The sequence below is a fragment of the Lithobates pipiens genome, unplaced genomic scaffold (assembly GCF_037356315.1).
Source record: "Lithobates pipiens isolate NorthernLeopardFrog02 unplaced genomic scaffold, aLitPip1_a1.2 Scaffold_8, whole genome shotgun sequence".
Taxonomy (NCBI): Eukaryota; Metazoa; Chordata; class Amphibia; order Anura; family Ranidae; genus Lithobates; species Lithobates pipiens.
The window spans coordinates 645,125,642-645,149,079 of record NW_027507903.1 but is presented as its reverse complement, the minus strand read 5'-3'; the positions used below and the strand labels follow the sequence as shown (position 1 = coordinate 645,149,079).

The window sequence follows — 23,438 nt, the reverse complement described above, 5'->3', positions numbered from 1 at the left end:
TCTGACGGTGACCCATAATTCCACCAAACACCAAAAGTCACTGCGGTACCCATTTAACTTTACCAGGCCTCCACCTGTAGCCGGTCGGAGACAACCTCCCACAGTGACACATACCAGTATTCCATCCACCATTCTGGAATACACCGGAGGGGCCGATACTATTGATGAGCCCCCCACCCCATCAGATCACCTCTGATTTACCGTCAACCGTCAAAGACCACCAAGAACACCGCCACAGCCCAAAAGGGGGACCACCTCACCCTTGAGGGCAACCCCACACCTGCAAGGCCTTCCTGATCCCCTCCTGCAAACCGAGGGACCAAAGGTCAATGCCCACATCTGAAAGGTGAACACCGTCCTTACGTAAATAGAGCCCAACATTTACCTCCAACTCCCGGTGACGGACCACAATCCCCCCATTTTTGGCCACAAACCGCCCAATCACCTTATTGATCCTAATGCGGGTCTTCTCAATGCTCACCTCCGACCGGGCCCACCGCTACACTGTTCTGGCCACAATATGGGACCATACCAGAATTGTACCCGGAAACTGCGCCTGCAGACGCGTAAAGTCCGCCTTTATGTCCGCCATTATGTCCCTTACTTTGCGAATCCCCAAATCATTGCCCCTGGCGTGGAGCACCAACACATCGGGGGGTCTGTCCCTCCCCGCAAACCTTTCCACTTCCCTCATTACTCGTTCCCACAGCATCCCCGGAAAACCCAGCCACTTCACACATGCCTCCCTCCTGGAAATACCCAGTTGTCGTCCATCCGGTCGTGCGTCACCTGTCTGGGCCCCCCAACAAACATAGGAATGCCCCAAAATCCAGACGAGGCGCTCAGAACCTCCACCTGGAACAAAACCAAACAAAACAACAATCATGACACATGGAACAAAACTGTACACAACCAGTAACCAACATCCCCCACTGCCCAACCGAACCCAGGAAGTAGAAAAATTCAATCCACTGCCAACTGCGGCCGTGCATAAGACCGGAACCTCCGTGACTCCCACCTCCCAATCCTGCGAACTGCAGCTTCGTCCAACCCGTACCTGGCAGCCTCAGAGGCCGCCCCGATGCGAAAGGAGTGCGACGCATAGGCTTTGCCCTCCAATCCCACTTCCGACAAACACCGCCGGAAGACCGAAACAAATTGGAACTTGGACAGAAATGAACCGTCCGCATGACGCAAAAGGGAGCCACCCCCCCCTGACCTAACCTTCTGGAACTCCCGGACTGCCGCGACAGGGCAGACACCAGAACCCGGCATCGCATACAGCAACACCACAGCCCCCTTCCCCAGCTGATCCGTCTTTGACCTGCGCAACCGAAGTGCAACTCGATCCTCGTCCGCCCACACATCCTGCACCAACAAACCCCCCACCGCCCTCTTGGAAGGGCTGACCAGCTCCCCAATCCTGAACGCCCCATAAAACGCCAATGAGAACGCCGCTGTAAACAGCAACACCTCATATCGTGAACCACAAACAGACCGCAACCGCTCACATATAGCCACCAAATTAGCAAACGTGACCGGCCGCCTCGCGTCCTTAGTCCTATGCTGTTTCCGATAACCTTTCAACGCCTGCCTAACCCAAAAATCCTTCGTACCATCCACCCCCCCACTCAATTTGAAAAAGAAGGCCAAACCCGCCAGTTTCCGGTCAATGACTGAGACCGACGCCCCTGTTTCCATGTACCGAACCACCAGGTACAGCACCAGCAGTCGCCGATCGGCTCCCCGATCACGCGCCCCAACTTCCTGCACCAACTCAACCCACTCGGACCAAACCTTAGAGTAAGCCGCCCAAGTGGATGCACTCACAGACCGCCGGATCCATCCTGCGGCGTGTCCAAAGGTAGCTCCCACATCCAAGCCGGGCAAGGAACTCCCGTCTCCTCCGCGCCCGGCGCCAAAATCCGGAACTTGTCCCACTGAAAACGAGACAATGAATCCGCCAATGAGTTTTCCACCCCCGGGATATGTGCACAGCATAAACAAAAATGTTCAACTGCAAACACCTGAAAACCAATTGACGCAACAGTTTAATAACCGGAGGCGAGGAAGCCGACATCCGATTAATGACCTGCACCACCCCCATATTGTCGCAGTTGATGCGCAATTTCAGATCCTTAAAGTCCTCCCCCCACAGCTCCAACGCCAGCACCACGGGGAAGAGCTCCAGCAACACCAAGTTCCCAAGAAACCCAACCTCGCTCCAAGAGCGTGGCCAGGGCTCCGCACTCCACCGTCCCCGAAAGTACGCCCCATAACCCGATGAGCCGGCTGCATCCGTCACCAGGTCTACATCAAAATTACTCACTGGGCCGGCCATCCACATGGCCCTGCCATTGTACGCCGCCAAGAAGGCATGCCACACCCGCAGGTCTTCCCTGTGAGCCTGTCGCAAACGAATAAAATGAGTTGGGACCGTCACCCCCACTGTAGCTGCCGACAGCCGCCGGCAAAACACCCTCCCCATGTGAATGATTCTTCAAGCGAAGTTCAACTTACTCAACAACGACTGCAACGTCCTCAACTGCACCTTGCGCCGTCCTTGAATCGCGCTGATCTCCCCCTGCAGATCCTCCAGCTTAGCCTGCGGCAACCTACACTCCATGGCCACTGAGTCTATCACTATCCCCAAAAAACTCAATTCTGAGGTCGGGCCTTCCGTTTTTTCCGCTGCCAGGGGCACTCTAAACCTGCCCGCGATGTGCTGCAACGTGGAAAGGAGAATCGCACACACAGCGGAGGCAGGGGGCCCAATGCACAAAAAGTCATCCAGATAATGGATGACCGAATCAAGCCCGGACACATCCCGCACCATCCATTCCAAAAAGGTACTAAAGGACTCAAAAAACGCACACGAAATGGAGCAGCCCATCGGCAGGCACTTATCCACATAGAACTTGTCCCGCCAGCGGCACCCCAACAACCGAAAGCTGTCAGGATGTACCGGAAGCAGGCGAAAAGCCGACTCCACGTCTGCCTTCGCCATAAGCGCTCCCCGCCCATACCGGCGCACCCAGCTGACCGCCGCGTCAAAGGACGTATAAAAAACCGTGCACGCATCTGGGTCAATAAAGTCATTGAGCGAACCCCTTTTGGAAAGGACAAGTGGTGGATCAGCCGGAACTTTGAAGCTTCCTTCTTGGGAACAACTCCCAATGGGGAAACCACCAAGTCCCCACAAGGGTTAGCCACAAAGGGGCCCCCATACGGCCCAATGCCACCTCTTTCCCCAGCTTTTCATCCACCACCCCTGGGTGCTCCAAAGCCGACTTCAAATTCCCTGCCTCCGGCGGAACCACCGCCAAAGAACAAGGAATCCTGAACCCGTCCCGAAAACCCAATGCCAACAGATCCTGACCACGTCGGTCCGCACGGTCGCCTCCTTGGTGCCCGTCCCCCCCCCCCTGCTGAACCCCGACAGGGGCCAGGGAGGGCGCCCCCCCCGCCTGCCGATCGTCCTTCTCAGGGGTCCCCACCCCCGGCGCCGACCACGGTGCCGCTGGCCCCGCTGGGGGCCTTCCCTTATCAAATTTAGCCACCAACACCCGCAGACCCTCCAAAAGCTCGTGAACCTGAGCTGCGGCCCCGTCCCCGGCAGGGGCAGCCACCGACCCTCCCCCGTGGCAGGAACCACCGACACCCCTGTGCCTACCCGCACCACCCCCAGCAAATCCTGCAAAGCATGAGATACATTCAAAGGAATAATGGACTCACCAGGCTGACCAGGGGCACGCCCCACAGCCGGTCTGCTGCTCTCCCGCGCTGGCGCAGTCTGCTCCTCCTCCTCCGAAAGCTCGCCCTCAGACCGATCCGAACGATCCTCCGCCAGTGGTGCACGAAGCCCCCCGAGCGACGGGACTCCCGAGGCCGTCCCCTCCGCTTCCGATGGGGCCCGCCCCCGGCAGACTGAACTCCGCGACTCAGACCGGCGTGACAGACCAGACCTGAGGGCATCTCGTGACGATCCCGCCTCCGCTGCTGCAGTCGACCTTCCATCCGGTAAGCTCCGCCCCCGCGCCGGGCGAGCGGAACTCGCGGCCTAGCTGGCGGTCCCCCGGGATCCATAGCCCCCTCCCACCAGTCCACTGGATGACCCCCCTGCGTTGCTGGGGCCCGCCAAGTCCTCACCCCTTCCCCCAGTCCCGACCCCCCCCCCCTGCGGGGAAGCGGCGCCATGTCGGCCCGTGGCCCCGCCCCCCGCGATAGGCTGGCGGCGTCCCGACCGCCCAGAGCCTACCGCCTCGCACAGCACCCGTTTGGCAGGGGGAACAGCTCCATCTTCCCCAGGGCTCCGGACCCCACGATGCGGCCGAGAGGCAGGCCCGGGCGAATAACGTGCCGGAGGCCGAGACCTCCGCGCGCGGTGTGTCCGCTCACCCTGCCGCCGATCGCTCCCAGACTGCACCGCCAGCGATGCCACTTGGTCCCGCAGCCACTCCGGACCCATCACCGCTGCCGCCCGTTTCAATCCCGCCAAGATTTCGGCCACGTCCGCCATTGTGAGAGGAGCAGTAGTAAAAGCTGCCTTCTCTTCCAGATTCTCTCCACAGACTGAATTTTACTCCGCCCACTCCCTTTATAAGGCTCCTCCCTTTCCTCCACAAAGTTAACTGATATCCAGCCACCTGACTTCCTCTCTTCCTTGCCCAGAATATTAACCCTCAGTGTCCCTTAGTCACACTGTCATGCCTGGCCCTCCATTATCACTTGCAGTGTCATTCCGTGCCTTTCTTGACTGCTGGTCACTTATTCCCTTTTAAAGGCCTTTGTTTAAGAGGTGGCTCACATTGCTTCCACTTTCATTCACCTGTGTCACAACGGGATCTCAATTTGGTCATGTTGGCTCTACAGAAGCCTCTCCTTGAGCTCATTCAGGATATTCCCTTGGCTGACCTTACTTATATGGTGGGTTTTATCAGTGTATTATGTCAATGAGACAGATTTCAGAATTATCAATCTTATCCAGTAAGGAACCCTTCCTTGTTCTTCACAAAGAAATGGTGGTCTTTAGTCCCTGGGCCTTCTTTCTTCCAAAGGCAGTAAAGTGTTCAGCCCCATCCAGCTGCCGTGTATGTCAGCCTTTAGCCAGGCTGCAGGAAGCAGGCCTAGATGCTGCACCTGTGGCTCCTGGGGACACTAATATCCCAGAATTGGACACACTTGGACTAAACGTCTGGTGTACAAGGGGCCTTAGGCTTTATGTACAAGGGATGTTTTTAACCTCTCCTGAACGATTTAAGTTGACAGATAGTAACCCACTTTTAAAACATCTGTTTTGCCACATTTATATGCCACGTATAGTGGCGTTTTCCTGCGTTTGTGTTTAGAAGCGCTTAAAAAAAAATAGCCAAAAATGAAAAATGCCTCTAAACTAAATGTGGCTAAATGCAAGTTACCGTGTTTAGAAGCACTTGAAATGCCTGTAAACTCAGCTTCTGAATGCATCCAAAGAATGCCTCTAATCTCCACTTCCTAGAAAGGACTATAAACGACCCTGTGTACATGGACAGATAAGATAACATAGAGGAGAGTTCAGGGGCAGTTGAAAAAAACTGCCAACTGCTAAACGTCCGTCTACCAGCAGCCGTGTACATGAGGCCTAAGGCTTAATGTACACGGGACATATTTACAACCTCTCCTGAACGATTTAACTTGACAGATAGTAATCCACATTTAAAATGTCAGTTTTGCCTCGTTTACATGCCATGTTTAGCCGTGTTTGCGTTTAAAATTTTTTTATTTTTTTCAAAATAGGCAAAAATGAAAAATGCCGGTAAACGAAATGCTGCTGAACATGAGTTACCACGTTTAGCCACGTTTAGCCCGCTTGGTGTCTGAAACGTCAGGAACTTTGGCGTCTAAACTCATTTTTTTGCCTTCAAAGAAAAGCCTATAAATGCAACTGCCTAAAAATGACATTAAACAAACCTGTGTACATGTACACATAAGATAACATTGGATGAGTTCAGGGGCAGTTGAAAATCTCTCAAAGTTGGGAGGTTTGATTATCTTTACTACTGTGGGAAAAAAAACTTCCTTTTCTGTACTTTAATAATACTGATCTGGATCAGCCTCGCCCTGTGTAGGAGGAAGTGACCCTCCCAACTGCATTCTTCTCCGGTGTCAGAGATTTTCACTTTCATTTCTCTCTTCTGCTGTCAGCGATGGCGTCTGCTAACCTGAGAGCTGAGTTGGAATGTTCCGTCTGTCTGAACATTTATACAGATCCTGTAAACCTGAGATGTGGACACAACTTCTGCCGGGTCTGTATTGATCGTGTGCTGGATACACAGGGGGGGTCTGGAGGATATTCCTGTCCTGAATGCCGAGAGAAGTTTCCGGCTCGTCCTGCACTGCAGAGGAACATAACACTACGTAACATAGTGGGGAATTTCCTGTCTGCTCAGCCACATCAGGAGGAGTCCGGGGTCTTCTGTACTCACTGTGTGGACTCTCCTGTACCTGCTGTTAGATCCTGTCTGCACTGTGAGGTTTCTCTGTGTGATAAACACCTGAGAGTCCACAAAAAGTCCCCAGAACACGTCTTATGTGACCCCACCTTGTCCATGGAGAGCAGGAAATGCTCCGTCCATAAGAAGATCCTGGAGTATTACTGCACTGAGGATGAGACCTGTATCTGTGTGTCTTGTAGTTTGGCTGGAGAACATCGAGGACACCAGGTGGAGATGCTGGATGTGGCTTCTGAGAAGAAGAAGGAGACACTGAGGAATGTTCTGCAGAAACTTCTGACAAAGAGAGAGGAGACGGAGGAAAGAGTCCAGAGTCTGCAGGAACACAGGAGGAAAGTAGAAGAAGAAGCAGCTGGTGACACCAAGAGAGTCACTGTCCTGTTTAGAGATCTCAGGAGACGTCTGGAAGACCTGGAGAATAGAGTCCTGAGGGAAATCTCCGGGAGGGCAGAGCAGATCTCCATCTCCATCCGGGATCTGGAAATAAAGAAGGAGGAGCTGTCCAGGAAGTTGCGTCACATTGAGGAGCTGTGTAACGTGACGGATCCACTGACTGTCTTACAGGAATCAGACACAGGTGACTTGTGTGATACTGAGGATGGAGATAATGAGGACAGAGAGAGACATGAGGAGCTCCTCCATGATGGAGGGGGTCTGGATGTGGATGGGATATCACACACATTACACACATTATCTGATATAATAAGAGGGGTAAATGTATACTTCTATATACAGGGAGCTGCAGACATATTACTGGATGTAAATACAGCTCATAATAAGCTCCATATATCAGATGACAGGAAAACTGTATCCTGGTCAGATAGAAAACAGAATCGTCCAGAAACACCAGAGAGATTTCAGGATCGTGCTCAGGTGTTGAGCAGTCGGAGTTTCTCCTCAGGGAGACATTACTGGGAAGTGGATGTCGGGGGATCAGATGAATGGCTAGTCGGGATGTGTTACCCCAGTATAGACAGAGGAGGGGGAGAGCAGTCAGAGATTGGATATAATAAGAAGTCCTGGGGTTTGTACAGGGATGGTGATCAGTATGGGGGAATACATGACAGTAAAGGGATCCTCTTACCCTCCAATATCTCCAGTAACAGAGTCAGGATATATCTGGATTATGAGGTCGGACGGATCTCCTTTTATGATCTGTGTGACCCGATCCGACATCTCCACACCTTCACCACCACCTTCACTGAGCCCCTCCATGCTGGGATATATGTATGGAGAGGTTGTATAAAGATCTGTGGGAGGAATAGGGAATAATAGTAATAGGGAGAACTCTGCCTAGAGACCGGTGATGTCACAAGGATGGGTGGTGGGATTGGTAGAATATTCAGACAATAGGATAAAGCAGTGGGAGGGACTTCAGTCCGTGCCCTGCAGGTTTTTCTTATATTTGTGATTTCTCCCTCTGTCACTCCCTGTGATTGGGTAGGAGATCTCTCCAGTTACTGGAGTAACAGTGAATGACATGTTCCTATTTGTCAGTAAAGAGGGGTGTGGCCTATCTATCTATCTATCTATCTATCTATCTATCTATCTATCTATCTATCTATCTATCTATCTATCTATCTATATCTCTCTCATGACAATTACTTTCATTGTAATCATTAAACAGAAAGTTATCAGAGTGTGTGACATCAGCAAACTCCTCCTCTGGCTCCTCCCCCTACTCTCTTCCCCTCCCCCACATGCAGTCACTCTGTGCGGGGTGCAGTGCGGTCGCTGTGATTGGATAGGATGGGGTCCCCTCTCCTCTTTTTCCTCCTCCTATTCGATACAATCTATACTAAATAGAGATGAAAAGAAATGTAACAATCTCAGAGGAAATGTATGAAGAAGGGATCTAGAGATTTACTGCTAAGACAATAAAATGTGATGTATCATTAAAGTGTATGTCCACCCATAATGTTTTATTTTCTTAGTTTTGGATGGAGTGGGGAGAATTAGAACCCCTGTCCGGTTTTTACTGCTATCCAGGTCTCCATTTTACCAAGCAGGAAGTGAGGGGAGCTCTCCACAATTATAATAAAATCTGACTGGGGCTCTAGGCCTTCCCCTATTCTACAAAAAATGTATGTCTGGGTCCCCTTTGCTGATTTCCTCTCACTTCCTGCCCGGTACAATGTTGTCAGCAGGACAGGAAGTGAGGGGAATCCCCAGATAGCAGTAAAAACACAACAGGGGTTCTAATCCTCCCTCACTCCATCCAAAACTATAAAGAAAAGTTCTTAGCTTGGCATAGACTTCAATGGAATATATCAGTAATATAATAGTGTGGGTGTCACTGTTATCAGCACTGAGATGTATATTGCTGTGCAGCATGTTCTCCGGTCTCACCCTCATCTTCCCCACCAGAGAGGACAATACCTTACAGAGACACGGGTGTGGGTGTGTGGGGTCAGGTGTATGCCCTGAACACGGCTTCAGATGTATGAACAAATCACTCATTCATGCGTCCAGAGTACCTGTGGGAAGGAACCCTTAATTATGTTTTTTTTACAATTGAATCTTTTTATTTTTTACATTTTTAAACAGCCCTATGGGGGGGGGGGGGGTGAAATATCTGGGGTCTAAACAGACTCCTGATGATTCACTCTTGTGACAGAGGAGGAGATTGAGGACAGGGATCCCCATTCATTCCAGAGAATGAATGAACAGGAGGTGCTCTGTACAGAGGCTTTCTGTTCATTCACAAACTAAAGCATAGTAAACACACTTCGATTATGGATGAACAAAGAAGTGATCATTATCAATCACTCATGGTGTTCATTCAGGAAAGGAAGGGGCTGATAAATGTGACAAATTTACTGGTCCTCCTCTGTGCTCACAGCAGCTGACAGCCAATGGGAGGGAGAGGAAAAGAAGCTGGAAGAGCTAAGGGGCACAGGGGGATCGGAGCTGAATGGGATGGGGATTGTGGACAGGAGAAGGGTGATCAGAGGGGCAGTTGGACAGTCACTGAAACCGATCCCCCTGTGGCTCCCCCTGCAGCAACCACCAGGAAAAAGAAGCCATCTGTACTATGGGGGGGGGGGGGGGAGATGGTGGGGCTCTGAGCTGTGATCAGCTGCTTTTTGAACTGCCTGCACCATAAAGCTGCCCAGACCCCATAAAGGAGGGCCGGTTCTACCCCCTCTGTGGCCCTGAACACGCTGAACAGCAATATACATCACAGTGCTGCTAACAGTCACACCATCTGATTGGTTTCTCCGGGTCTCACACTCTAGGGTTCCCCAAATATGTCCCAGTCCCTGGGGGCCCAAATATGTCCTATTCTGCCTAAAAAATCTAATATTGTCTGGAGGCCCCCAAACATTTCCAAGGGTCTGGTGGCAGGGCCGAGCCAAAGAGTTGCAGAAGAGGCGGCCAACTTGGGTACTTCAGCGGGATGGGGGCACAAAAATGTCAGAACCTTCAACCTATACTGCTATAGTTCACAGCTCATGGGGGGGACACTTTGACTTTTTGCCTTCGGTGTGAAAGGAGTCTATCTGGGGCCACAAGTGTGTCTCAATACCTAGAGACCCTATATGAGGCTTTATTTATTTTTTGGAGACCCAAATATATCACATTGTTTTGGGACCCCAAATGGTCTTAAAGAAACTCTGTCACTTGTCCACTCATGGCCCATCCCAACCCCTTTATATTCCCCAATATACCTCTCCTCTGCTGCTCCATCTCCCTCCATGTAGGTTCCATGTTGGAATATGTGAGAGCTTACACAGGATTGATGATGTCACCCCTCCCCTCCCTCATGTGACAGTATTCAAGCCTGGTGATTCGCTGTTTAGGCCTGAGCATTGTATGCTGTGAGAAGATCACATGATCCCTCATATCCGGGAAATTGGGAACCTATCAAGGGGTTTGATGGAGCAACAACATATTGGGGAAAAGCAAAGGAGAATATATAGGGGGGTTTGGAGAGTTTTCAAGAGAACCTCCCACTTTACCCTGAAAGGACAAAGTGGGTGGAGTCTTGTTATCCCGCCTCTGGGCTGGCCAAAGGTTCCTCAGTCAGTATGACTATGTTCAGTGGTAAGAGGTGATGGGGTGCACTGATCTAGGGGTGCAGTACTTACCTGGAGAGATGTACTTACTGTTCTCTATAGACTGCAATATAACAGTGTACACTTCTCCGGCTCTGAGTGTGGATGTACATGGAGACTCTATAGGGCAGGGGTCTTAAACTGACGGCCCACCAGCTGTTGCGGAACTACAAGTCCCATCATGCCACTGCTTGACAGAGTCATGCTTGTAACTTTCAGCCTTGCAATGCCTCATGGGACTTGTAGTTTCGCAACAGCTGGAGGGCCGCCAGTTTGAGGCCCCTGCTATAGGGGGTGTACAGCTGCTGCATTACTTACAGAAGGAGTGGGGCATTATTTCCTATGACTCCTCCCAGTACATGATCATTATGTATAGAGAGATGGGACATTATATAGAGTGCTGGACCTGAGACAGAGCGCAGAGTGTAACATGACTTATGGGAGGCACAGATGGAGGTGTACTGGCCCTTTAAGACCAGATCTATCTATCTATCTATCTATCTATCTATCTATCTATCTATCTATCTATCTATCTATCTATCTATCTATCTATATATCTATCTATAATATAAGATTACAATATGTAGTAGAAATAAGAATATAATAAGCTTGAAGATGGTGTCATTCTTTTCCATCATATATCACTGTCATCATGTGTGATTGATAAGTGTATCTACATTATTATATCATATATTATATCACTTTTATAATGGATCCTAATATAATGTGTCCCCATAGAATGGATCACCAATAGAATTCTATGGGATCACTTTTATAACTACTGATTTTATATTATATCACTTATACTGATTTTTAGGTTTTTGATTTATTAGATTTTTAGATTTAACCACTTTCAGACCGGACCATTTTGCTGGTAAATGACCAGAGGTCTTTTTACACTTTGGCACTGCGCTGCTTTAACTGGTAATTGCGCGGTCATGCAATGTTGTACCCAAACAAAATTTGCGTCCTTTTCTTCCCACAAATAGAGCTTTCTTTTGATGGTATTTGATTGCCTCTGCGATTTTTATTTTTTGCGATATAAACGTAAAAAGACCGCAAATTTTGAAAAAAAATGATATTTTCTACTTTTTGTTATTAGAAAAATCCAATAAACTCAATTTTAGTCATACATTTAGGACAAAATGTATTCAGCCACATGTCTTTGGTAAAAAAAAAGTCAATAATTGTATATTTATTGGTTTGCGCAAAAGTTGTCACATCTACAAACTAAGGTACGTTTTCTGGAATTTACGCAGCTTTTAGTTTACGACTGCCTATCTCATTTCTTGAGGTGCTAAAATGACAGGGCAGTACAAAACCCCCCCAAATGACCCCATTTTGGAAAGTAGACCCCCTAAGGAAATTGATAAGAGGCATGTTGAGCCCATTGAATATTTTATTTTTTTGCCTCAAGCGATTGAATAATGACAAAAAAAAAATTTTTTTTTTTTTTTTACACAAAGTTGTCACTAAATGATATATTGCTCACACATGCTATGGGCGTATGTGAAATGACACCCCAAAATAAATTCTGCTGCTTCTCCTGAGTACGGGGATACCACATATGTGGGACTTTTTGGGAGCCTAGCCGCGTACAGGGCCCCGAAAACCAAGCACCGCCTTCAGGCTTTCTAAGGGCGTCAATTTTTGATTTCACGCCTCACTACCTATTACAGTTTTGAAGGCCATAAAATGCCAAGATGGCACAAAACCCCCACAAATGACCCCATTTTAGAAAGTAGACACCCCAAGCTATTTGCTGAGAGGCATGTTGAGTCCATGGAATATTTTATATTTTGCCACAAGTTGCGGGAAAATTACAAACTTTTTTTTTTTTTTTTTTTTTTTTCACAAAGTTGTCACTAAATGATATATTGCTCATGCATGCCATGGGCATATGTGAAATGACACCCCAAAATAAATTCTGCTGCTTCTCCTGAGTACGGGGATACCACATATGTGGGACTTTTTGGGAGCCTAGCCGCGTACGGGGCCCCGAAAACCAAGCACCGCCTTCAGGCTTTCTAAGGGCGTAATTTTTTGAGTTCACTTCTCACTACCTATTACAGTTTTGAAGGCCATAAAATGCCAAGATGGCACAAAACCCCCACAAATGACCCCATTTTAGAAAGTAGACACCCCAAGCTATTTGCTGAGAGGCATGTTGAGTCCATGGAATATTTTATATTTTGCCACAAGTTGCGGGAAAATTACAAACTTTTTTTTTTTTTCACAAAGTTGTCACTAAATGATATATTGCTCACGCATGCCATGGGCATATGTGAAATGACACCCCAAAATAAATTCTGCTGCTTCTCCTGAGTACGGGGATACCACATATGTGGGACTTTTTGGGAGCCTAGCCGCGTACGGGGCCCCAAAAACCAAGCACCGCCTTCAGGCTTTCTAAGGGCGTTACAGTTTTGAAGGCCATAAAATGCCAAGATGGCACAAACCCCCCCCCCCCAAATGACCCCATTTTAGAAAGTAGACACCCCTAAATTTAGGGGTACACTAGTGAGACTAGGTAATAAATGGCGGGTGCCCTGAAACTATAAAAAAATAACTAACCAACCAGCGTCACCTGTAACAGTTATATGGTGATCACTGGTGAAAGGGTTAACTAGGGGGCAATCAGGGGGCTTTATGCGGTAGTATATGGGGGTCCCTGGCGCTATAAAAAGCTGCGGCGAACCTAAATACCTACCTGCCTAACTAGCGTCACCTGTGACACTAATACAGCGATCAGAAAAACGATCGCTTATTAGGCTGGGTTCACACTGGAGCGATGCGGGAACGCCACGAATGCGCGGCGGGTTCCCGCATCGCATGCCTCCCGGCGGCAGTTCACACTGCCCTATGCGAACTGCTGGGAGTGTCAGTGAAATGTTAATGACACCCCCAGATCAGTTCGCATATCGCAGTGCGATCTGCAAACTTGGATCGCATGGTGTGAACACCCATGCGATCCGATTCTGCTGCGGACCAAAAAAAGGGTCCCGTGCGAGTTTGCGGCGGGTGCGACACGAATTCAGCCATACTATCTGTATAGCTGAACTCGAATCGCACAGAGATCGGATGTGATTTGCACTGCAGTGTGGTGCGAATCACATCCGTTCTCATAAACCGCTGCAATGTGAACCCAGCCTTAGTGACACTGGCGACGGGGGGTGATCACGGGGTTAAACCTTTATTGGGGGGGTTAGGGGGGTACCTTAGAACTAAAGGGGGCTAACCCTAACTGCCCTAACAGTTATTAGTCACAAATGACACCTGCCGGGTGATCAGGGGGTTAAACCTTTATTAGGTAATAAATGGCGGGTGCCCTGAAACTATAAAAAAATAACTAACCAACCAGCGTCACCTGTAACAGTTATATGGTGATCACTGGTGAAAGGGTTAACTAGGGGGCAATCAGGGGGCTTTATGCGGTAGTATATGGGGGTCCCTAGCGCTATAAAAAGCTGCGGCGAACCTAAATACCTACCTGCCTAACTAGCGTCACCTGTGACACTAATACGGCGATCAGAAAAATGATCGCTTATTAGGCTGGGTTCACACTGGAGCGATGCGGAAACGCCGCGAATCCGCGGCGGGTTCCCGCATCGCATGCCTCCCGGCGGCAGTTCACACTGCCCTATGCGAACTGCTGGGAGTGTCAGTGAAATGTTACTGACACCCCCAGATCAGTTCGCATATCGCAGTGCGATCTGCAAACTCGGATCGCATGGTGTGAACACCCATGCGATCCGATTCTGCTGCGGGCCAAAAAAAGGGTCCCGTGCGAATTTGCGGCGGGTGCGGCGGGTGTGGCGGGTGCGGCGGGTGCGGCGAATGGCTGAACTCGAATCGCACAGAGATCGGATGTGATTTGCACTGCAGTGCGGTGCGAATCACATTCGTTCTCATAAACCGCTGCAATGTGAACCCAGCCTTAGTGACACTGGCGACGGGGGGTGATCACGGGGTTAAACCTTTATTGGGGGGGTTAGGGGGGTACATTAGAACTAAAGGGGGCTAACCCTAACTGCCCTAACAGTTATTACAGTCACAAATGACACCAATGCAAAAAAAAAAAAAAAAAAAAAAAAAATGACATTGGTGTCACTGTGACTGGGGGGCAGGGGTAATTGGGGGGGTGATCGGGGGGTAAAGGGGGGGTGTGAGTGTGCCTGGCATGTTCTACTGTGTGTGGGATGTGTTGGTGCAACTCACTGATCCGCTCTCCTCCGTGTCGGAACGAAAAATACCGACACGGAGGAGAGAATACATCACTTCCTCTCCTGTGTTTACATTACAGGAGAGGAAGTGATGTCACCGGGGATTTCCATTCGTCGGGAGCGATCGCGAGGGGGTGGCCATGAATGAATGGCCGTCCCCTCGTCCGGGATCGCTCCCGAACGAAAACCGACCGCCGCAGGCACCGGGCGGGGGCCCGATCGGGCCCCCGACCCGCGGGAGGCAAAGGACGTACATATATGTGCTTATGCCTGCCCGTGCCATTCTGATGACGTACATCGGCGTGAGGCGGTCGGCAAGTGGTTAAGTCACATGATAATTGCGCAAATGTTTATCAAAATAATATTTTTGCTGAAAATACGGGAAAATCATTATTAGCGGATACAAATACAACATAACTTACAAAATTCCTTCTAATTCTAGAACATGGACCTGTATTGAGCTAATAAATAACAAATTTGTAAATTTTTGTGTTTTTTTTGTAAACCAGTGAGAATTGAAGGAACACAGAACTGTAAGTAGGAGACTTACACTGACCAATGGCGGCAGCCAGTTGAGATTGAGAAAATTTTTACAACACGCCCCTTTTATAGAAATCATTCTAATGATTGACTTCTGCTGAGCAGGGACGGCCGCACACCGATCGACATCGAGCCGATCCCCGCTGAACAGGCTGAATTTCCATCCATGTATGGGCAGCTTTAGGGCTCATTCACACTAGGGGCAGGGACTGACACTCCTTGGAAAAGTGCTCCATACTCAGATCACTTTTCAGAGGTGTTTGACAATATCTCAGCTCCTCACCACCCGTTTTAACCCCTTAAAGCAACGCCACCACCCTGCAACTGTGTGCATTGCACATGGATATGGGGTGGTTGCAGAGTGTCCCTATCTACTGTAGAGTCCGGGGGAAGGGTTCCTCTGGGCACGACCGACCTGGAAGCTGCAATCAGAATCATGTGATGGGAACCAGATCCTATGAAATCTATGAATGGGTCATGTTTGGTGGGTGGTGGTATCTGCCGAATGCAATAAAGGGGTACCTGCTTTGCTTTGAGGCCACAACATGTGTTCACCCCTGACTGCTGACTCTGCAGCTAAAGGGGGAGCAGTTTTGGGCTCAACCAGGGGGTTATACCACCCCCCGACTGCTAGTGTGAAGGATTCTCATGTGTGTTGGTGCACCACAGACAGCCAATCATAAGCTGAGGAGACATTCCTCACCCTGCAGCTGTATATATACATGTCCCTTGAAGCACATGAGGGGAGGGGGATCAGAGGAAACGGGGTGATGGAAGCCCATGGAGGATCAGAAGAGATGTCAGATCTGCAGAGGGGAGAGGACAACTGCAGCCAATAGAAAATAGGAATGGTGATAGCAACGGGGGCTGGGGGATTGGGGGGTTCAATTTTTGAATGAATAGATGTAATTGGCCATTTTTCTACTCACCAGAGTCTGGGGGTCACTTCTGGGATAAGTTGAAGGTTAGAAATAGAAATGTTTTGAGGCACTGAGGACTTTCATGGTACCATTGAACTCACTACACTAAATACAGTGTAAAATCATTATGTTTATTACAAAAGTTATACAAAATCATGAATAAATACATCACACACCAACGACAAAATGTAATAACATAAAAAAAAGTAAAGGGAACTAAACCTCTTCAAAGACTGGATGTCTTCATATAGTCCCCCATAAATGTAAGGAACCTAGAATAGATGTTAGTTCAGCCTTCCAGCCAACATGTTTCGCGGGGTAACCGCTTCCTCAGGAGTTTTAGAAGAGAGTAATAATCTGCAGAGCACAAGACATAAATCATAGCACACCAAGAAAACATGTATAGACATACAGTATGTATACACGTATGATAAAATACACATACACATGCCCACACAAGATACACACACATAATAAATTCACTATATGCAATGCATCACCACATGTACTGTACAAGAGACTCATATGGCCAATGAAAACAAGAGAAGGGGGGGCAACACTCACCCGAAAATTCACACAGACCCATCCAGGAAGGGAACATCACATATGGTGGTCTCCCTAGTCAGCGTGGAAGCCAGGTAAGGTGAGGGCTGATAAGCTCTGTTTGATATACCTATTTCTTAATTTAGCATTGTAAGGGTAGCCAACCAGACGTTGTACATAGTGTACAGAGTACACACCAAGGAGATGTAAGGATCCTAGAATATTGTACACTGGCCTGATCAAAGAAATAGGAATCTTTCAAAAGTACTAGCTGGTCAAAACCAAACCTATATAGATAAGTAGAGAGAAATCATTAGAGATGGGCCAAACACTCCTGGGTTCAGTTCTCAGCAGAACTCCTGAACAGGGGAAAAGTTTTAACCCAAACGATGAAACCCCATTGAAGTCAATGGGAGCCGAACAGCAAAAAAAAATCAAAAAGTCCCCATTTTGAAGGCTTATATGCCGTTAAATGGCCATAAAAGGCATATGGGGCCAGGTACTGCCCTGGGGGATATGTATCAATGCAAAAAAATGTTTTAAAGTGCAACAATAAAAATGAAAAATTCCTTTAAATATATATTCCGGGGGAGGGTCCCCTTAGTCTGCCTCTAAAGTGGCACATCTGTAGCATGTATAGAACCTGCTGCAGCAAAAATTACATTTCTAAAGAAAACAAAAAGAGTCAAATCTCATTTACCGTATATACTCGAGTATAGGCCGACCCGAGTATAAGCCGAGGCCCCCAATTTACCCCCAAAAAACTGGGAAACCTATTGACTCGTGTATAAGCCGAGGGTGAGATATGCCTGTCCATCCCTGTGTGTGTGTGTCCATCCATCCATCCATCCCTGTGTGTGTGTGTGTCCATCCATCCCTGTGTGTGTGTGTGTCCATCCATCCATCCATCCCTGTGTGTGTGTGTGTCCATCCATCCATCCATCCCTGTGTGTGTGTGTGTCCATCCATCCATCCATCCCTGTGTGTGTGTCCATCCATCCATCCCTGTGTGTGTGTGTGTCCATCCATGTGTGTGTGTGTGTGTGTGTGTGTGTGTGTGTGTGTGTGTGTGTGTGTGTGTGTGTGGCCTTGTGTGTCCAGCCTACCTGTGTCCCGAGCCTCCGTCCGGTCCCGAGCCTCCGTCCGGTCCCGTCCCGTCCCGAGCCTCCGTCCGGTCCCGTCCCGTCCCGAGACTCCGTCCGGTCCCGTCCCGTCCCGAGACTCCGTCCGGTCCCGTCCCGTCCCGAGCCGAGCCTCCGTCCGGTCCCGTCCCAGGATCACCGCTCTTCGTCGGCGCCCATTCCCCTGTTCAAATGCCGCGCCTCCCTGTCTGTGATAGGCGGAACACAATTTCCCAGCAGTCTGTGTTCCGCCTATCACGGACATCCTCTTATCCTCGTCCGTAGTATGAGGATGAGCGGATGTCCGTGATAGGCGGAACACAGACTGCTGGGAAATTGTGTTCCGCCTATCACAGACAGGGAGGCGCGGCTTTTGAAAGTTAGAATGGCCGCTGTCTGTCTGCTCGACACGCTGTTCGGGCAGACAGACGGCGATGACTCGAGTATAAGCCGAGGGGGGCACTTTCATCCTCAAAAAAGAGGCTGAAAATCTCGGCTTATACTCGAGTATATACGGTAATTTGACTCACGGTTGCAATTGCAGGGACCCTGGTTATGGGGGGGGGAATGGCGTGGAGTCCCCCCCACTCCGTACCAGGACCTTTGGGGGGGGTTTAAAGATTTTTTTACTGGCAATTGGTTTTTATTCAGCTGTCAGTGGGGAAGCTCATTGACAGCTGATGACTCATCCGTTGTTAAGGACGCCACGGCCGGCTACCCAGCCCTGCTCCTTAACAACCAGCTTTTACTGCACCCTTATTGGGAAAAGCTTTGCCTAATCAGGGTGCAGAATGCGCTGTGCAAACTCCCACCGAACACCCTGCAAATTCAGGTATTCCCTGAATGGGGAGAAAAGCCAATGTTTGGCCCGCACTCATGTTCGGCCTGAAAGGTTCACCCAACACTAGTAATCATTAACCCTTATGGAAAATTGCGGGCATCTCGGGCTCTATAGATGGACTTCATAGCTCACCTGAAAAATTAGCCTGAATCGGCACATCATGACAGCAGCCCCGAGGTTAGATGTATATACCACTTGTAATGATGTCATAATCCTAAGCATATAATGTTCCAGCCATCCAGGGAGCAAATAAGTGTAATTCCATTAAAACATGTAAGGGTATAATTTATGTGCTGATAGTTTCACAGACTGAGAGATAAGGGTAAGTTGAGGGAAACCTATAGTTGAAAAACAGGACAACCATGGTAAGATACATATAAGTGAATTCAGCTGATCGACCGATTAAGGTAAGTCCCTTAAAACAAAATTACAAAGTTTCTATTTTACCAACAGGTCCAAAAGATCACATATCACTACCAGAGGGTCTGTGACAATTTTAGGGGAGCCCATCTCCTTATATATAGCCCTGGCTCTTGCCTGGCCGCCAGTGATGTCGCCGGGCCCTATCTGAAAACAACACATGCATAGTGTCTCATGAGGGTTGCCACGGAGAGCAGACAACGTCCAATCCATTGGCCACCCTGGGCAATACAGGATATTGTCGTCACATGATGTCAAACCAGTGGCAGCTAGTGGACGGCAGATAGACTGCAAGGTGTCCGCAGTGTTCTGCATAAGGGACCACATACTCGCTGGAGTAAAAACCAGTCCAGGCACCATCCCCACATCAACAGGAAAGGAGAACCAGTTGGGCCAGTCAGCACCTCATTGGCCAAGAATTAAAACAACACAGTGCACAGGGCCCACATATCTCTTGTTACAATACAACACATAACAATCTCAACAGACGAAAAAAAAAGCTCTGGACTGCCGCACTCCTCAGAAAAGCCATCTTACTTTATTGAAGGATCACATCACAGCTTAACAAGCACAGCAAAGAAGGAAAATGCTGACGTTTCGCACTAGCTATAGTGCTTAATCATAGCAAACAATCACACCTCAGAAAATTTATTAAATACCGTGTCTAATTAAACGATTTAAATAGTTAATTGAAAAATAAATTAAATAATTAAAACCCACAAAATAAGTAAAAAAAAAGCATTATTTTTAAAAAGCATAATGTTTTAGAGAATTTAATGAATATCTTCTTAAAATGCAAATGTGAATGAGTGAAAATATAAATCAGATTGTTATCATCTATCACCTAACAATGTGTGATAACGTGTGAACAAATGTGATTGTATGAGAAATGAAAAAATATGAGTGATGAGAAAATATAAGAAAAATAGAAATCTGTAATGCAATAAATTGTTAAATAAACCACAAAGAATAAAAGTTCATGGCTTAGCTTACTATAGGAAAAAAAAGAGATTTCAACATATAATACTCAAATGTTAATCATAATTTAATGAACTAATGAATTGAATAAATAAATGAACAAATAATTAAATTATGTTAAATGAGTGCTTTACATCCATAAAGTTAAATAAATAAATAAGTACCCTTGTCCGTGTTGCTATAAAGCCCTTTCCCACACATGAAACCCATGTGTGTATATATATATATATATATATAGATATATATCTATATATATATATATAAATAAATAAAACGGAAACGACCATTTAATAACCTACCTGTAAATAAAAAGGTTATAAACCTCACTACATATCTCATAGTGTGTGTGTATAGGCTTATGTAGAGGCATATGAAGACATATAGAAAAAAACTCTTATAATTCTACTGAAAAAAATGTCCTCAAGTCTAAGGCACTGGGTGTTTGCATATTCATGGATATCACAAAAACCCCAGCGCGCATGCATAGTATGCATTAAAGGGGTTAATGTGTATTGATTCCTTGAGGATTACGCTGACCCACTGTCGCAGCACTAACCCAATTATCCACACACAATCAATGAAATGAACGCAATAAAGTAAATTCTTTATAATACTAAGAGATGCATATATATAACTAAACAATTATAATAAAGTGTGAAAGGGAAGCGCTCCGACAGAGAGTAGTAGACACCTAGTTTAATGGCTGAGTATAAATTCCTCAGAATCAATCATGTATTAACGAATCACAAATCTTTTATAATCAACATGGAACGGATGTATTGAATCAAAATTGAAACATTAACAACCAAAGCCCAACATGTTAAACCTTAACCATCCATGAGATACAATGTAAATCTATTGCACCCTAACACTATCAAACCTCAATCCGCTAATAAACACACACATATGTGTAGCGGCCATAACCCTTTGTAGGGTGGCCTTAACTTATTGGGCTTACTGGTTACCTCCGCTTGGCTTGTTCTTCCACGTCTAGGGGTTCCCAGGGTTGATACCCAACAACTTGAATGCTGACACCAATAGTGTCCTTTTGAAAGGTTTTATTTTGCAGGGGTAACATCCAATAACACAGTCTCTCATGGGAACAGAGGGCACGGGTGAAGAACTCAGGTACCTTGAACTGCAGATATAACAAAGTCTCTAATTCCACCCAGAGAGTAGCCACTCGCAGCTGGGTACTTCAAGGCTGAACAGATCTCTAGCCAGAGATCATGGCAGTCAGCACGTTGATTCAAAACTTGAAACAATTCAAGGTGTACAAGTTGTAACTAAGAGTGAACAGGAGCATTTTTCTTCAGTACCTGGAACGTTCTCTGTCTCCTTAATAGTACTGAAAAAATGTATGTGGATTCGTCAATGTCCTTCCCAACTCAGTAACCAGGCACTTCTCAGGATGCCACTTGTCGGCCCTCCTCTGAAGAGTCCTCCCCCGGTCACTTCCACGAGCTGTGGTGCCTCTCCAAGCCGAGAGCACACCCGGACACCTTGAATCCTCCCTCAGCCCTTACCCCCACCTATGCAGGGCTCCACTGCAGTGTTCCGGAGGTGCCAGTCCAGTGCTGATCCTCAGCCATGGTGGTTTTTTGTACAAGGAAGTGAGCCAAAGGTAGAAAAAGGGTCTGTGTGCTAGATTAAATAAATCGTTTATAGAGTTATGCATATACATGGTCTACTGGTCACATGTGTTGAATTCCTCCGAGATCCATGCCTCATTCATTTTTATAAATGTCAGGTAGTCAACACTGTCGTGAGCTAGGTGAGTGCGCTTATTGGTCACGATTCCCCCTGCTGCGCTGAACAGCCTTTCAGACAGGACACTGGACGAGGGCTAGGCCAACAGTTCCATTGCAAATTGGGCAAGCTCTGGCCAGAGGTCAAGCCTGCCCACCTAGTAGTCCAGGGGTTCATCGCTCCTCAGAGCGTCCACATCGGCCGTTAACCCGATGTAGTCGGACACCTGTCAGTCTAGGCGCTCCCTGATGCTGGATCCATGATACCTGTCGATGGGTTGGCTTAAAGAATGACCTCATATCAGAAGTCACCAACACATCTTCAAACCGCCCTCTTCTTGCAGGCGCTGTTGGATTGGTACCCACAACTCCTTCTCTGGGAGTGGGAATTGCTCCTCTGCCAGCGCACACAAAAGCAGAATGCAGCATTTCTCTAAGCAAGGCACGGAAGTGCTCCATTCTGACAGCCCTCTGTGACGGCGGTAACATTTACGCCATTTTGTGTTTGTACCGGGGGTCTAAGTACGTTGCCACCCAGTACTGGTCCTTGACCTTTATGCTTTTTATACGGGGTCCCTGTTAAAACACTGGAGCATGAAGGCCCCCATTTGCACTAAACTGGAAGCGGTGTGGTGGGCTGGCATCCAGGATAATGTCGTCCTCCTCGTTCTCCTCTCCCCATCCACGGACAACAACAGGGATCCCAGAAAGGTTTAAAGCGTGCTCTTCTTACTCTTCCTCATCCGCCCCGGCACCATCCTCCTCTGACTCCTCTTCAGACTCCTGTTGTTGACTTGTCTCAGATAGAGTATCCCCCCTGGGAATTCATCCAGCATTGCAACTTCCTCATCTTCCTGCTCCTCCACAGCTTGATCAATGACACGATGCAATGCACGATCCATAAAGAAGGCATAAGGTACGATGTCACTGATGGCGCCATGGCTGTGACTGACCAGTTTGGTGATCTCATCAAATGGCCGTATAAATTTGCATGCATCACGCATGAGCAGCCACTGGCGCAGTGAAAAAAAACCAAGCTCCCCAGAACCTGTTCTGCCGCAGATTTCATACAGGTAGTCGTTAACTGCACGTTTCTGCTGGAGCAGCCTATCAAGCATATAGAAGGTTGAGTTCCATTGCGTCGGGCAATTGCAAATAAGACGTCTGACCGGCAGATTGTATCGCGGCTGAATGTCAGCAAGGCGAGCCAATGGCCATGTAAGATCTTCTGAAATGGGCCGAGATTTTCCTTGCCTGCCGCAAGATGTCCTGGACCCCAGGGTATTTGAAAACAAATCACTGCATGACCAAGACGTGTGCCATGCATGACACGTGTGTAATTTTGCCCTGTTTAAATGCGCTAAGCAGATTGGCACCATTGTCACACACCACTTTACCAACTGTCAAATTGAGCGATGTTAGCCACTGATCTGCCTGTGAACGCAAAGCTGAAAGGAGTGCAGGGCCAGTGTGGCTCTTGGCTTCCAGGCACAACAGAGGCAGCACAGCATGGCAACGTCTCACCTGGCATGTCAAATAGGTTCTGGGGAGCTTG

General features: G+C 48.0%; 1 protein-coding gene across 1 annotated transcript; it reads left to right on the top strand.

The window, feature by feature from the left end:
- The first annotated feature begins 6,158 nt into the window (after window positions 1-6,158).
- On the top strand, window positions 6,159-8,070 carry LOC143961654 (E3 ubiquitin-protein ligase TRIM39-like). Its single transcript, XM_077470975.1, has one exon. It carries the CDS (start codon window positions 6,186-6,188, stop codon window positions 7,761-7,763), a length of 1,578 nt encoding a protein of 525 aa, XP_077327101.1. The 5' UTR covers window positions 6,159-6,185; the 3' UTR covers window positions 7,764-8,070.
- Window positions 8,071-23,438: the final 15,368 nt, after the last annotated feature.